The 17038-nt window shown below is 38.0% G+C and overlaps 3 protein-coding genes and 2 pseudogenes across 3 annotated transcripts; 2 read left to right on the top strand and 3 right to left on the bottom strand.

Moving 5' to 3' along the window:
* On the top strand, positions 428–1117 carry LOC104709135 (F-box/kelch-repeat protein SKIP6-like). The gene has a single exon (XM_010425793.1). The coding sequence runs from the start codon at positions 428–430 to the stop codon at positions 1115–1117; it is 690 nt and encodes a 229-aa protein (XP_010424095.1).
* On the top strand, positions 5281–7310 carry LOC104709134 (annotated as a pseudogene).
* Positions 8471–9307, bottom strand: LOC109126033. The gene has a single exon (XM_019229090.1). The coding sequence runs from the start codon at positions 9146–9148 to the stop codon at positions 8618–8620; it is 531 nt and encodes a 176-aa protein (XP_019084635.1). The 5' UTR covers positions 9149–9307; the 3' UTR covers positions 8471–8617.
* On the bottom strand, positions 9714–12695 carry LOC109125156 (annotated as a pseudogene).
* LOC104705763 (potassium transporter 8) lies at positions 12907–16951 on the bottom strand. The gene is made up of 8 exons (XM_019228269.1): positions 16644–16951; positions 16046–16541; positions 15896–15949; positions 14949–15209; positions 14808–14860; positions 14582–14705; positions 14238–14492; positions 12907–14142 (listed from the first exon to the last, which is right to left on the bottom strand). The coding sequence occupies exons 1-8, from the start codon at positions 16680–16682 to the stop codon at positions 13073–13075; spliced, it is 2352 nt and encodes a 783-aa protein (XP_019083814.1). The 5' UTR covers positions 16683–16951; the 3' UTR covers positions 12907–13072.

Here is a 17038-nt window from a genome sequence, read left to right as displayed (position 1 = left end):
GAGGAAGAATGAGACGGAGGTGTGTGGGTTATGGTCGGTGCCAGATGATGTGTTTGTGGACTGCCTGACTCAGTTGTCGAGATTGGACCTCGTGGCCTTAGCGACGGTCTCCAAGAGGCACCGGGGTGTCGGAGTGGCCCATGGACTCAGGATCTTGAGGTCTCGGAGGGGATGCCTTCACCCATATATGTACGTATATATGCACATGTATCCAGATCCAAGCCCACGGTGGTTCGTCCTCCACCCCGTGCAACGTCGGCTGAAGCGGCTCAATATGAACCACTCGTATCCGGCCCCGGTAGCAGGATCCTGTTTCGTGAAGGATTATTGGGGGGTCTATGTTATCGGTGGACTCGTGAACGGCAAACCCACATCGGAAGTCACGTTTTTTAATTGTACCGATCACACAGTGTGCCGCCTTACGCCCATGACGATGGCTCGAAGCGGAGCATCGGCAAGCTTGATAGACAACAAGAAGATATACGTGTTTGGAGGGTGCTGGGACTGGGATGTCGCTGCTGATTCCTCCAACTGGGCAGAGGTGTATGATGTCGAAACCGGAACTTGGGAGTTCCTGTCTGTGGTTACGCCCAAGATGCCCCTCAAAATCCAACAAAGTTTGGTGATGGACGACGAGAAGCATGTTCACGCGGTGGATGAGGATGGTCAAATCTTTAATTTCTCAAGCACTGAATGTAAGTTTGAGGCAGCAGAGGACGGAAGAACGGAGTCTAACCCAAGCAATTGGCTTTTCGCTGATCAAGCATTGTTCTGCCCTGCTACCGGCGGGAGAATACTGTGGCGTTTTCCATTTGAGTCGGATTGGAAGGACGTCAAGGGTTTGGAACAGCTGCAGCAGCAACACTCTGGTTTTCATATCATCAAACTCTCCATCTCTGGTGTCAGGCTGGCCATCTTCTGGGAAGCCCGGCCTCAAGGTCCCGATGGTCAGATTTTGGAGCTTTGGTATGCCGAGCTTTCCATTGCCACACGACGCATAGAAGGTGTATTCGAGCTTTCCGTGGCCAACATTGAGTGGTCCGGTGCTGTCCTCTCCTTAGACTCATCATCTACTGGCCTCCTTAACTTGTTATTTGCTGATTCTTTCTATCTCTGAATATTTCTCAATCCTTGTTTATTTTTGTTTTTTTATATATTTATTTAGTTTATAGCAATTCAGTCAGAAAGCTTTTTACTCTTGTGCTCAGGGAATCAATTGTATTTTCGTTTTGAAGATGATATAGAACAAAAGAAACCTCATCTATAATAGTCTTTTTCTTTCCTTCTCCACTATTATATTATCTTTTTGGTTAGCTAGTCTTGAGAGATTATTTGTTTCCAGTTATACTGATAAAGATTTAGGATGATAGTCACGCTTTTCCATATACTGTATGTGCTCCGTGCCCGTATAATGTTTCCTTTTAAGTGTTGAATTTTCCTTTTAGCTTATGATAACACAAATCACAATTAGTAAGATATTCAAAATTGTTTAATTAATTCCTATACTATTTGTTGTCCTTGGAAAAATGTAAAAAAGGATAATGACAAATCCTTTTGTCCAAAAAAAATAAGTACAAATCCTTTCCTTTTCGTAATTTTCCCATATCAGCAAATCCACTTTTTTGTGTCAACTTTTAATCCAACGGATGAGATTAGTTACAGTTTTAATCCAACGATTTAAAATTATTAATCGTGTCTTTTCGTCGCACCCCCATCTTTCAAAAATCACACCTCTTAGTCTTTGCATCTTTTTGTTGTACCTCCTGGTTTCAAAAATCACATCCATTAATTTTTACACCTTTTAAATCACACCTCTTAGTCTTTGCATCTCTTGGTTGTACCTCCTGGTTTCAAAAATCACATTTATTAATTTTTACTCCTTTTAAATCACACCTCCTTAGTCTTTGCATCTCTTTGTTGTACTTCATGGTTTCAAAAATACATCCATTAATTTTTACACATTTTAATTTCACACCTCTATGTGTTACACCTCTTTGTTGTACCTCCATGTTTCACATCTATTAATTTTTATATATTTACATTTTTCACCTCTGTCTTACACCTCTTTGTTTATTATATATAAACTTTTCTTGACTACATACACAAGTTTCGAACAATTGTTTTCTGAGTACTAAAGAATTGTATTATTGAAGTGTTTTTGAACTTTCAAGCATCAATCTCTAATTCAAGGTAATTTAATATTTTTGCTGCGAATGACCTGTAGTGTTTCTCGGTTAGATTATTATTACTGTTAGTCGACACTATTAAGTTCATACATTAATCTTAGTTTTGTTAACTTTTAGTCTCTTCAAAATTTTTAGCCTTTCCGGTTTTCATGTTTTTGCATGGCTAATGTTATTAAGTACGTGTGCCATATTTTTTGCATGGCTAATGTTTTTGATTCTCAATATGCAGATTTTATTTTTTGACGTTCTGGAAAAACCAAAACCAAGATATGAGAGACATGATGATATGCAGTGATGCTAGAGCTACGGATAAGCCAAAGTTTTTTAACAAACACGGTATAATTATAATTTTATATATGTTCTTATTTTAATCTATAGATAATAGCAACCCCACTTTTTTGTGTCAACTTTTAATCCAACGGATGAGATTATTTACAGTTTTAATCCAACGGTTTAAAATTATTAATCGTGTCTTTTCGTCGTACCCCCATCTTTCAAAAATCACACCTCTTAGTCTTTGCATCTCTTTGTTGTACCTCCTGGTTTCAAAAATCACATCCATTAATTTTTACACCTTTTAAATCACACCTCCTTAGTCTTTGCATCTCTTTGTTGTACCTCCTGGTTTCAAAAATCACATCCATTAATTTTTACACCTTTTAATTTCACACCTCTATGTGTTACACCTCTTTGTTGTACCTCCATGTTTCACATCTATTAATTTTTACACATTTACATTTCACACCTCTATGTCTTACACCTCTTTGTTTATTATATATAAACTTTTCTTGACTACATAAACAAGTTTCGAACAATTGTTTTCTGAGTACTAAAGAATTGTATTATTGAAGTGTTTTTTAACTTTCAAGCATCAATCTCTAATTCAAGGTAATTTAATATTTTTGCTGCGAATGACCTGTAGTGTTTCTCGGTTAGATTATTATTACTGTTAGTCGACACTATTAAGTTCATACATTAATCTTAGTTTTGTTAACTTTTAGTCTCTTCAAAATTTTTAGCCTTTCCGGTTTTCATGTTTTTGCATGGCTAATGTTATTAAGTACGTGTGCCATATTTTTTGCATGGCTAATGTTTTTGATTCTCAATGTGCAGATTTTATTTTTTGACTTTCTGGAAAAACCAAAACCAAGATACGAGAGGCATGATGATATGCAGTGATGCTAGAGCTACGGATAAGCCAAATTTTTTTAACAAACATGGTATAATTATAATTTTATATATGTTCTTATTTTAACCTATTTTTTTCTAACAAACATGGTATAAATGTTAATTTTTTTTCCATTAGATGTTCATGATCCATGTTAGTTTACATTTTTTGTAAATAAAGTTTTTAAAAATTTTAGTTGAATTATAATTTCTTATACTTTTTGGGTATCCAACATTTTGATAATATATAGAAATATTACAAATGAGCATGGAAATAGAGAGTGCCGAAGAAAAAGCCAGACATACTTGTGACAACACAAAATCAAATTCTAGAAAGCGTAAGCACGACCAAATGACAAGTCAAGTTAGAAAGAAAAGATCTACTAAAGGTAACTTATTTAGTTTTTGATGACTTTCTAATCTGTATATACAACTTTTTAAAAACATAATGTATAACAGTCACTTTTAGAGTGATCTGGAATCTGCAAAAAAAAAGAAAATGCAAGAAATTTATAAAATTAGTGTTTAACCTAAAGAAGAGAACATCAAAAGGTGAGATATTATTATCACCTGTTTCACCATATCAACTTCGTTTTCGCTGTCGTTTATTGAAAAACATGATGGTACCGATTCATAGACATAAGTGGGAAATCAAATAGAGGGGGATGCAGCCTGGAAGGAGAGCAGCCGACACGGTGGAATGGGATGGATTGGGAGAGACCAACATAAAATCCTCTGTTCTATATTTTATTAATTTTCTGAACTTTTGTAGTTTAATTGAATTGCTTTGATTGAATAGCTGATGAGTGTACAAGTTTTTGTCTATATGCATTCTTAGTCTGTTACGTTTGGATTTTTTTTCTTTTCCAAAGAGGAATATGTGATTTGAAGCAAATATTACAAATCCATGTATCAAATGTGTTAGTAGGAAATAAGGCAATCAAGATTAACCCATTAAAAGGGAGGAAAGAAGGGGGTCTTTTGAGGGAAAACGTGAGACCAACATGCATGTAACTGTGGAAAGCATTATAGCCAAATATATATCTCTAAAAGTTGTAGCTGAAGAATGTGAGTTACTCTATACTAACCAATTAGGTTTGATTGGTCGGTCATATAAAACTTGGTTTTGTACATATCTAAAAGTGAGAGAAAAAAACATCCACAAGCATAAGTGAAATTTTATATATGGTTAAAAGTAATGTTCATAGTAAATCATTTGTATACAAACTCCACTTGCTTACAGCATCGGAATATTGATTGTGATTTGTGAATCAGTAATCTATGGAAAGAGAAATCGCGTATCAAAGTGAAGGGGAAACGAAACTCAATCCAGCCATCTACTCCGATCCCAATCTTCGACCTTCCTTCGACAAGTGGCATTTAGTATTTTCTCGATACAGTAAATAAACCAAGAGATAAGCAGCCTCGTATGTATTTCGATTGATAATGATCAACAACAAAGACAATTTCTAATAGCGAATTAAGAAAGGATACCAATATATATCACCATATGGTCGGAGACAAACATAAATGAAATTTTATATATGGTTAAAAGTATTGTTCATAGTAAATCAAGCTCTAAAAAAGGCTCACTTTTGTGTGTGACAACATAAAATATAATAACATTGAAATGAATTTTTGGCTTTTTAATCAGCAGAAAGCAATAGCAAGAAGTGAAAATGATCAAATTGATTGAGAAAAGAAAGAATTTAGGATGAATTACAAATGTTAAATTTCAATTTAGGATTTCACCTCCCCGTGCGGCAACGCACGGGTCCCTTTCCTAGTGTAAACTAAAAGGAATTTACAAATCATCTGTATATTGAAAAGGAAATTAATTTATTATAAATACAAGAAGTAATTTGTTGAATAGTATCGATAAGATTGGATATGATGATCCCACCAAAAAAAAAAAAGAGTGGATATGATGAAGGAGACGTATTCCGGAAGGTATTTCGAAATACTGGAGAAACGGAAGAATCTACCAGTGTGGGTTCACAAAGACGAGTTTCTCAAAACTTTGAAAGAGAATCAGATAGTGTTATTGGTTGGTGAGACCGGAAGTGGTAAAACAACGCAGATCCCTCAGTTTGTTTTAGAGGCGGTGCTCAATGAAAACCCTAGCTCTGGTCCTAAGGGGAAGAAGTGGTTGGTTGGATGCACGCAACCTCGTAGAGTTGCAGCGATGTCTGTTTCCCGTCATGTAGCCGAAGAGATGGATGTAGAGATCGGGGAAGAAGTCGGTTACACTGTCCGTTTCGAGGATTGCAGCAGCTCTAAAACGATGCTCAAGTACCTAACCGATGGTATGCTTCTAAGAGAAGCAATGGCGGATCCGCTCTTAGGGAGATACAAAGTGATTGTTCTCGATGAGGCGCATGAGAGAACTTTAGCCACGGATTTGCTTTTTGGTCTTCTTAAACAAACATTGGTTAGTCGACCTGATCTTAAGCTGGTTGTAATGAGTGCAACCCTAGAAGCCGACAAGTTCCACAAGTATTTTATTGGTGTGCCTCTTATCAAAGTCCCTGGTAGGCTATATCCAGTGGAGATCTTGTATACTCGAGAACCCCAGAGGGACTATCTCGAGGCTGCTATATATACTGTTATCCAGATTCACCTGGTGATGTTCTTGTTTTCTTAACTGGGGAAGAAGAGATTGAAGATACTTGCAGAAGAATCTCCAGTAAACTTGGTGATCAAGTCAACGTTATGCCATTGTATTCCACTCTTTCGCCTGCTATGCAACAGAAGATATTCGATCCGACACCGGATCCAGTGAGAAAGATTGTTGTCTCCACCAACATTGCAGAGACTTCTTTAACCATTGATGGGATTGTATACGTGGTTGATCCTGGTTTCTCCAAACAGAAGCTCTACCACCCAGACACTCGTGTGGAGTCCTTGTTGGTGTCTCCAATATCACAGGCAAGTGCTGACCAGAGAGCAGGTCGAGCTGGTAGAACACAACCTGGAAAGTGCTTCAGGCTTTACACAGAGAAAAGTTTTAAAGAATTGGAGAAGCAGACGTATGCTGAGATATTGAGATCAAACCTTGCAAATACAGTTCTGACCTTGAAAAGACTGGGTGTTAAAAACTTGCTGCACTTTGATCTGATAGATCCTCCTGCTCCTGAGACCCTCTCTCGTGCCTTGGACGATTTGTATCATTTGGGAGCATTGGACGATGAATGTAACTTGACAAAGACCGGCGAGATGATGAGTGAGTTTCCATTAGACCCACAGATGGCAAAGATGATCATAGTAAGTCCTCAATTCAACTGCTCAAACGAGATTCTTTCGGTTTCTGCGATGCTTTCAGTACCGAATTGTTTTATCAGGCCAAGAGGAGAAGCTCAAAAAGCAGCAGATAAAGCTAAGTCTATGTTTTCACACATTGACGGAGATCACCTCACACTCTTGAATGTGTTCCATGCTTTCTTGCAACACAACTAAAAACCAGATTGGTGCTATGAAAACTTCATCAACTACAGAGCAATGAAATCTGCAGTTAGTGTAAGAGAACAGCTGGTCCGGATCATGTCGAGGTTTCAGATTAAGTTGTGCAGCCCTGATTTCAACAGCCGAGACTACTACGTTAACATAAGAAAGGCCTTGATTGCCGGTTATTTCATGCAAGTGGCTCACCTAGAACGCACTGGGAATTACTTGACTTTTAGAGATAAGGACGACCAAGTGGTTAACTTGCATCCTTCCAATTGCTTGGATTACAAACCAGAGTGGGTGGTTTACAACGAGTATGTTTTCACTAGCCGAAATTTCATCCGAACTGTTACGTATATTCACGGTGAATGGCTAGTAGATATCGCACCGGATTACTATAAGCTTGCCAACTTCCCCAACTCTGAGGCCAAACGAGTCCTTCAAAGGCACTATAAGAAGAGAAGACTGTCAGAAGAAAGGAGTTGTAAAATCTTTTGAGCTAGCAATTCTTAAAGAGCTAGAATTATTAATTTTGTGTTTTAGTTATATTAATTTTTTAATTTGCCACATTGTTTTCTTGTAATTTGCCAGCTCTTTGTAATGTCTCCACCAAACTTGATATATATAAACACTCATGTTGCTTGAACCATTTTCTGCTTTGATACCTTCACTCACACGTTGGACATAAATACTTGAAACCTGGAAAGCTTGATCATAATTCATAAATTTAACATAAGAGTAATTAAAGAAGGGATCCAAATCAAGACCTCGTATAGCATATTTAGTTATATGCAAGCTAAATCTGTCTGCAACTTGAAAGGCAATAATCAAGGTCAACATCATCACTAAAGATTTTTTTGAGCAAGTGTGAACCGGGTAAAGCTTAGTTCCAACACCAATGTGATGTCTCCAAGTGCATCAAAACTCAGAGCTCAACTTCCGAGTCATTATCAAAACTTTGAGCTCAACTTTCATATCATTACCTAATTAACTGAATGGGATTCTAGCCAAAGATTCTAATATCAATTTCTTGCTTCACGGTAATATGTTTCTGCTGCAAGCATAAGGTTCCAAATTGTCAATTTCATCAACAAAATCTGCAACGTACCTGAAATAAATTTAAAAAAAAACATGGTGAATGATAAGGCTATACAGTCACTTTAAATTATTCCGCCTCTAATAGCTTTGAAGGATGGACCACATTCACAAATCAAAGGTCTACCAGCTATATAAGAAATGTATAAGTGAGTAAGGTTCCTCAAATTAACCGCAGTGAAAAAAATAAACACACGACAAAGAACATTGTGGGAATCAGCAGAGGGTAAAGTGAAATAGCAAACCATTGTGGGAATCTGAGCTTTTGGATAAGGTTCCTAATAGTCAATTACATAAACTAATTCTGCAACAATGTAATGTACCTGACAAAAAAAACATGGTTAGCATGTCTGAAGTAGAGACAGACCACAAAGACAGTCTCCGCTGTTCCTGTTACAATTCCTCTGCAATTGCAACACCTTCTCCTAATTCTTGCTTGATTACTCAAATTATAAATATATGTTTCCATCATCATATCTTTTTCTAAATAAAAAATATGATGATCAAATAAATAATTTCAATTGAAGTGAAAGAATTACAAAAAAAATAAACAAAGAAAACAAATGAAAGCTGTTGTAAAAAAAAAGAAAACTTCTTTGCAAAGAGAAAAAAAAAATTCAAAGCTCATATATATTCTTCTAAAACGTCTCTCTCCCCTTTTCAACAATGCGGCGCACGTTAGATGCCAGCCTAATTTAGAAACAGAGCAGCGCGTGACGTTTTCTTCACTTAAACAGAGACGGCGCGTGGCTATCATTGTCGAAATCAATGGAGCATTTAGTGGAAACCGGCAAAGACGGAGCGGCGAACCTCATGGAGTAATCACGGTAAGGAAACTCATCTTCGAAATGACCGGTCTGTTTCCCGTCGTCAAAATTCAACGAATAACTCCACGAATCGTACCTGAAACTAACATGTTCCGGCCGGTTACAACCTCCGCCGTCGACGCCGCCACCACCACAGCAGTGGTTACGTCCGAAACGCCGGATAAAAGTCTTCCATTTGTGACCAGCCAAGAGCTCAGACCATTCCCTCATCTTCATCCACCCGGAGACCCACCACCTCTCATCAGGCTCCAGTTTATCGACGGTTCTGATCCGTTGCCACCACACGGATCCGTTAGGAGGACCAGACGGCTGAGATGATCCGAGACAAGGGAGGAGGAAACAACAACCTCGTTTGGCGAACATGGCTTCGTGCATTTCATCCGTCGCGTCCATTTCAGTCTCAGAGATGGGATAAGATTGAATCCCCATTATATATGATGAACAATGAAAAAGATCCGAGAAGATTAAGAGAGAGGGGAAGAGAGAATCAATACAGAGATGGGATTTTGAAATCCTCCTTCCTCTCTGTTTTCTCTGCAAACCCTAACCCTAATTTTCTCTCTCTCTTTCTCTCTTTTGCAAGAAATCTCCTTCTTCTTCTTCTTCTTTTTTTTTTCTTTCTCTCTCTACTACTCTGTATGTATAATGCGTTTCTTTAGGGGAGAGGAACGGAAAAAATAAATGGCAAACTAAAAAAGACAAAGAGCTGTAATTGCGTAACTTCCAAACCGGTTTTGAGGAATCTTCTCATCGGTTTTGTAATATTAACCGGAACCGAACTTTTTAATGTTGAGAAATTGGATGGTCGGTGCTATAAACCGTTTTTGCCGGTAACTTTTTAATGTTGATCGTGTTATGTTTTTTTTAATAACAGATTCATTGAAAGAATCTTTGCAAAATCCAAGCCGGCCAAATTTTTTATAATTAAAGTTATTCGATCGACGATTGATACGGTTCTCTATAATATTATTATGTCTCAATTAGTAAAAAAAAAAACATCAACGCTCAATAAAATTATGATTAAGCATACTGTTTGATTTAAAAGTATCTTTCATATATACTACATTAACGTAGGACTAGTAAAACATAAGCAATATATATATATTACACACACTCTGATCTAGGTGAATTATGAAAATTTTGAGTTTGCGTGATCAGTAAACTTGAGAAGAGTATCCCATATAATTAATTCTAGGGCGTAGATTTCGCTGATCGCTAACGGCTTCGTTAAAATCAACGGTCTTGATCACCATTGCTTCTCGGCGACCGTCCTGCTCCTGAACTGCCCCAAACACGATCTCGTTCTTCTCTCGGTTGTCGTCGAACGACGCCGCATCGTTCGCGTTTCGTTTCTGCTGGTTTTGGTATTGGTCATAGTCTTGGTAATAAGACCGGTTTTGGTTTGTTGATTGTGCTCTAAGGTATGGTTTATCCGGATTCGTACCTGATCGTGGTTCTAAGGCCGGTGGTCCATCTTCTTCTGGTATAGCAAAGCTCTCTTGTACCGGCCACTGATTCTGTTCTTGCTGATGGTGGTACTGATGAAAGTTTGGTGGGATTACATTTCTAGAACCGGACATCATCTCGGAAACCGAAGAACCGGTTTTCACCACTAGCTTTCCAAGCGAACCGAGAAATCCTTCTTCCTTTTCCGGTTCGTGTTGAGGTGGGATTAAGGGTTGTCGAACCGGTCTTGGATAGCGTTGATATGGAGCCATTTTCATGTTCTGTTTTGCTACATACTTTTTACTATCCTGAAATTAGAAAACAGATCAACGAGGGTTATTGGTTTTCTACGCCGGTTCAGATTTCAAACCGAACCAAATCAAACCGATTCACTCACATGACGTGACCAAGAGAACAACGATCGTACTCTACGTACTAATAATGCAAACATATATCCAAAGAACATAGCAGCTACGAGCAAAGCGGTTCCTGCAAAGATATAAACCAAACGTATTCAAACTCAAGCAAAGCATCGCTTCTAGAGAAAATTGTTTTGTCAGAAGGTTACCAAGATGGAGACTATCATCAGTGTCAGGCTCTTGATGAGAGCAGTCGTGATCGTGAAGCTGAATCTCTCTAATCATTTGATTTCCTCGATCAATGACTAAAAGAGAGCAGCTTGAAGAGACGTATATCAAATCAAAGTCATCAGAGAATCTCATCGACTCTTCTTTAGATCCACCGCTCCATCTTCCTCCAGCGGCGATGGTTGAGACTCCTGAAAATAAATAAAGCCAAAAATATTTTGAAATTGCGTTTTTTGAAGCGTAAACGCATGCAAACGAATTGTATGTAAGTTACCGTCGTCGCTGATCTTGCGTATGACCATATTGTTAGTATCGGCGACGTAGATGTTCCCACTGTCGTCGATAGCTAATCCTCGAGGACGGTTCATTTTGCTTCTTTGAGTTTCCCATCGACGTGTCCTGTGTAGCCTTCTTGTGAACCAGAGACTAGCTTTGGTTTACCATCTTCAAATAGATTCAAAACTCAAAATCAGATTGTGAGACCAGTTTGAAAGAACGTAGAACTGTAAGTAAGAATCTGAATCTTTCTAATTTGAATAATTGAATCTAGCTAAAAGCAAAAGTTTGTTAACTTGACTAACAAGAATCAACAGAAAGAATAAACCTGAGAAACAGAGAACAAAACAGAACATGAATAAAACCTAATGAAGAAGCTAGTCTCTGTTGTGGACTAAAGTCCAAAAGTTTAAAGTAATCTATAAAAGGCTTTGGTTGTCAAAGAAAGAAACTTTGGAATCTAAAATGAAGAAGCTCACCTTTTTTAGTGAACTACTAAAAAGCGAAAGAAAACGAATCCCCATCTTGAAGCAAAGCATAATACATACATGATTCAACATATTTGGTGGGTCATATTTAGGGGCTAGGCGTAGAGATATAATATTCAAGAAAAAATGAAATTATTAGTGTGTATAATTGTATATGTGTTCGGAGAAACCGATTCTTTTTTTCATCGAACCTATTTCAAGAAGAGAAGAACAGGAACTTACATCTAGAAAGAGGCATGGATATTTTGTGGATGTTACTGTTTTCAGAGTCCAAGACAATAAGCTCTCCTCCATTTGGAGAAACTTCAATTGCATATGGCTCAATCCCAAGCTTACTTCCATCAAACACTGTCTCTATGTTATATCCACTTTCATATTTCACCATCGAACGACTAGAAACACCTGTCACATTATCTCATTTTGTTTTATTTTGGAGTGGTCCATGAACCTTATATATTACCCAATATTTACTCCCTTAGTCGATCGATGTGGGATATTGGTTCTAATAGCCCCCTCGAGATGTGGGTGGGAAACGGTCCGACACGTAAACTGTCCAAACCCAACATCTCGGAAATACCACAACAAGACATACCATTTATATGGGCCACATAGGTGGGAAACCATTTCTTTTGTGGAAAATTGCTTGTTTGGCTTAACCTTGAGCTCTAATACCATATTAGAAATCATGGACATCCAACCAAAAACCAATTGGCAATGAGTGGAGTGGTCCAGGAACCTCATATATTACCCAATATTTACTCCCTTAGTCGATATGGGGTTCTAATAACATGAAAGATCATAATAAAACGCTATGATGTGGGACGTCAGTTTCATTACCAGATTTTGTGGTGGTCGTTGTGGTTGTTGATGTTTGAAGAGACCATAACCATTTCCAGAGCATTGATGCTACATTTGTCACAAGTCCACTTACAATCTCTGTTCCCAAAACAGAGGAAAACAAGAACATCTTCAGACATTTTGCCCAACAAAAATAAAAAGACATGTCATCTCAAAAAGATGATTGTTGAAAACAAAAAAAGTCAATATAGGGTAATAAAGAACTCACTAACAGGAGGAGGTTTAGCTGAAACTGAGGATAACCCACAAAAGAAAAACATGAAAATTAGAGACAAAACCAACAAATTTGCATTTTTCCTCATCTTTTGTTTTTTTATCATTAAGGAAAACAGAGCAAGAGCTGCTCACAAGTTTAAAGAGTAGATGTACATAAATATGCACCTATATATATATGATGAGCTAAACCGACAAAAGAGAAGATTTGCAGTTAAAGAAACATAAAGAGACAAGAATCATATGCTCTTGACTCTTGTCTGCTTATTCTTCAATCTTTTCTCTTTGGATATTATTAATTAGTAGTAGGGACAAATCATTAGAAAAACAAAAAGCATATCTTACTTATGCCACAAGCAACTCTAACATCTCTACACAAAAATTACAAGCAACAAAAAAAAAAGAACTCTGACAGATTTAGCTTATCACAATTTACAAAATTGATGTATTATTCAACTTTAACAAAAAGAAAAGAAAAAGTATAGTCAAACGATATAAACCATACCAACTTCTAAAGTAGAAGCGTGAGGAGTAGAGAGACCATAACAAGGCCCTCTTGAGTTTCTTCTTAGAAAATCGTAGCCAAAGTTGATAGCGATCTTCTTCATCACACTCGATCCTGATTTTGCTCTAACATACGAATGTCCCATTATAAACGCCATTCCTGCCTCACGCGCCTCAGTAAGCTCTGTTAGCTCCTCCTCCGCAGATCTTTCGATCCTCGCACTTTCCGGTAACACAAACCGTACCCTTTTCTTGATTCTCGGCGAAGGAGCCACCACCACGGTTACCTCCGACGAAGAGGATGGTTCTTGTTTGTCAGATCCCTCATCTTCAAAGAATTGTACGCCTTCAAGATTGGATGAGGAAGCAGCGACGACAGTTAGTCTCTCGTTGGTTCCGGATTCGTTTTCCGGGTCCGGGGAGTAATTTAACGGTTTATCCGAACGTATAAACTCCGCGATACTGCAAATGAGGTCGTTCTCAAACTCAACGTCATCTTTATGTACGTCACGGTATCCATACCGAGCTATACATCGATATAGCCGGTACTCCTTTGGTCCGACCCTCCCGACGAGAAACCGTTCTTCCGGTTTCACATGCGGTACGGGGACAGATTTCACGCAGAGGAAGACGACAACTTGGTGGAACGCCGGGAGGTTAGTGATGAAATGAGAGAAGATTGCTGGTATGCCAGCTACTAGCTCGGTGTTGATCACGCCTATCCCACGGACTCGGACGATGCCTAGGTTTGAGGAGCCGAAGAGTGTAAGGAGCCAGTTGATCGAGACTTTGTTCTGTACGTCGAATTCGTAACGCTTAAGTGTTCCGTAGTGCCAAACGTACATGATGAGGAGGAAGATGAAGGAGAGGGCTACTGGAACCCAAGCGCCTTCGAGGAATTTGATGAGTGAAGCTGAGAAATAAAGAGCTTCGATTGTTCCAAAGAAGAAAATAAAGGCTAGTGCGTAGAGTGAGCTTTTGCGCCAGCATAAGATGATTACCAGTGACATCAAGCAGGTCGTTACCAGCATAACGGTTATAACCGCCAAACCTGCAATAAATATTACAGAGAAGAAAAGATTCAAAACCTTAGATTTTCTTGATTTTCTTGATTTTGGCGGGGTTAATGGTGTATGGATACTGTACCTGAGGCGTTACTTATGTGTTTGGTATCGCGGAAGCCAATGGTGACGGCTAAACACAAGAGCATGAGAGTCCAATTGATCTCAGGGATATATATCTGACCGTGCATTCTCGATGAAGTGTGTACGATTTTGACTTTTGGGAAGCAACCTAAAGAAGTACATTGCTTGATGATCGAGAATGTTCCTGTGATTATCGCCTGACTTCCAACAACAGCCGCCAAAATAGCAATCGCCAAAACTGGCCATCTTATTTTCTCTGTTCACAAAAACAAACTAGTGAAAACTATGCCAAACAAAGAATTGCATTTTTAGCTGGTTAAACAAGATGATGATGAGTAGATTTACCGGGTACAGAAACATAAAATCCAATTCTGTAATCACTCTCGAGGACATGGTGCTTAGATAGATACGCAGCTTGACCCATGTATGCGAGGATTAACGACGGGTAAACAGCGAATGTGAATGCAATCTGCAGCCAGAGAGACAAATAAATATGCAACTTTGAGAGAATGCTAATAAACAGAACACAAAAAAGATTTTAAAAGTTTACAAGTAAAGTCATAAACTTAACCTGTATTGACAACTGAGTGAAGTGTCCTAGATCAGCAAACATAGCTTCTGAGCCTGGAAAAAAAAACACACAAAGAAAATAAGTTATGAGCAAAAGGCTTGAAACTCAGAATCAAAGACTCTTTCGCTCTCTTTTTCTTACCTGTTATGCATAAAAGGATGCCTCCGAGAGACATCCAACCGCGTTTACGAGTTTTCTTGAGGAACTTGTAGATGTAATAAGGAGACAATGCTTTGTAAACATGAGGATTCCAATGGAAGATGTTGTATACACCAATGGTGCTTATGCAGAGAAGCCATGTCAGCACAATGGGAGCAAATACAAACCCTAAACGATGTGTTCCATAGTGTTGTAGCGAGAACAAGATTATCAGTATGGCGCAGACCACAGGCACCTCCACATCTGCAGAATTGTGCGTGCTTTAGTTGATTCAATAAATGAGTAGCTAGCAAGTGAACATTGTAGCCATAAGACAAAGAAGGTTACTTAATTCAGAAACTAAAAAACCTATGACCTGAGAAGTCTTATCCAATCCAACTAACTTTTTATTTTGACCACTTGAGTTTCCAAAAGGTATAAACTTTATGAATTTTATATTCCTTCAGCTTTATATCTTTAATAAATCACTAACTCCTAAACCACATTCATTATCTTATGATTATAACAATGCAATCTGCATCAGCCTCACCTTCTACACCAAAAAAAAAGTTAATAAACTTATTTTATACATAATTAAGAAGCTTCATTTTGATCCTACATGGACTCAACCTAACATGCAATTAGCCAATCGACTATGTGGACAAAAGAAAGACCAACATAGGTAATCTAAACCCAATATCTCAACTTATTGCGAGATTTTAGCATCCGGCTTGAAGGAAATCAAAATTGATGGAGCAAATCCTGTTCCTAAACTAATTTAGACAGTATGTATTAAACTTAGGAACCAAACAAAACTTAAGAGGAAACTGCTAAAAATAGCATAATTTGATACTTTTGGGGATCTAGCGATACTAAAATTCCCATTTTTTCAACTTGCAAAATCTCTACACTTAGCAATCTAATCAAAAAGAAGTAAAAAAAGAGCTTACATTGATGTTGCTGCTTGGACATGGATAACTCTAATCCAGAGACTGCAGAGAAAACTGCAAATTCACCCCCAAAAATTAGCTACTAATTAAGGTTTTGGATCTTTTTTTTAAAAATCAAATCAGAGAAAGAATCAATTTTTTATTAATTACCAGAGATTGCAGGTGTAAGAACACCATCACCAATAACCATACAAGTCCCAATCAGAGCAAGAACAAGCAACATGTTCTGAAGAAACTTATGCTTCTCCAATGTGTTTTTCAAACTCCACCCAGTAGCTTTCAAACTCCTCCTCGGATCCTCCCGGGAGTTATTCTTATACTCAGAAAGGTCCTCATCAGCGAGCTGGAAATTGGGCAAAGAGCTGATTCTAGCATGGCGACACAGTAAAGAGTAGAGAGCAAAAGTCCCACCTTCACCGTTATCATCAGCACGAAGCACAATAAAGACGTATTTGACAAGTGGGATTAAAGTTAATGTCCAGAAGATGAGAGACAGAACACCAAAGATCTCTTCGTTTGTCTCTGAATGTGTGATGTCTTCAGCAAAAGTGCTCTTGTAGACATACAATGGCGAAGTCGCTAAATCTCCATAGACTACACCTAAGCTCTGGTATGCTAAAGTCAGAACTGTCCACCAAGATTCTTTCTGGCAACCCCCAAACAAAAAGAACAGATTTTTTTACACATTTAGCAACAAAAAAGAGATGATTTTTTAAAACTGAAATTGAAGTTAAATGTTTTGAGGTACCTTAACTGGGTTTCTTGGGCTTAGACGCTCGAGATCCATGATTGGTTTTGTCTCTAAAAATCACTCACAAGAAACTCATTTTTTGGGGGGGTTGAAGAAGATGGGATTTAGTTTGTGGAAAGCAATAAAGATAGGGGGAATTTAATACGATTGACGACGTTAGGAACTTTTTCTATGGATTCTATGGATTTGTGATTAATGATGCATTGAATGTACAAAAGAAGGTTTGGCCAACAAAATCAAGAACCACCACATAGACAAGAGAAAGAGAGAGAGATGTAGAGGAAACACACAAACAAAACATATGAAAGAAGAATATGATTAACTGCCACAAATATAACTGCAAAAATATCATAATTCTCCTCCTTCTCAAGAAAAAAAAAAAAAAAAAAAAA

Source organism: Camelina sativa, chromosome 8 (genome assembly GCF_000633955.1).
Source record: "Camelina sativa cultivar DH55 chromosome 8, Cs, whole genome shotgun sequence".
Lineage (NCBI taxonomy): Eukaryota > Viridiplantae > Streptophyta > Magnoliopsida > Brassicales > Brassicaceae > Camelina > Camelina sativa.
This window is presented reverse-complemented; position numbering and strand designations above follow the sequence as displayed.

Excerpts from the sequence above, each read along its gene's own strand:
- LOC104709135 (XM_010425793.1), top strand. The coding sequence starts at position 428 with ATGACGATGGCTCGAAGCGGAGCATCGGCAAGCTTGATAGACAACAAG.
- LOC109126033 (XM_019229090.1), bottom strand. The coding sequence starts at position 9,148 with ATGGGGATTCAATCTTATCCCATCTCTGAGACTGAAATGGACGCGACG.
- LOC104705763 (XM_019228269.1), bottom strand. The coding sequence starts at position 16,682 with ATGGATCTCGAGCGTCTAAGCCCAAGAAACCCAGTTAAG. Across the intron at positions 15,950-16,045 it reads TCTTACACCTGCAATCTCTG|TTTTCTCTGCAGTCTCTGGA; the intron begins GTAATTAATAAA and ends GTGAATTTGCAG. Across the intron at positions 14,706-14,807 it reads TCACTCAGTTGTCAATACAG|ATTGCATTCACATTCGCTGT; the intron begins GTTAAGTTTATG and ends CTCTGGCTGCAG.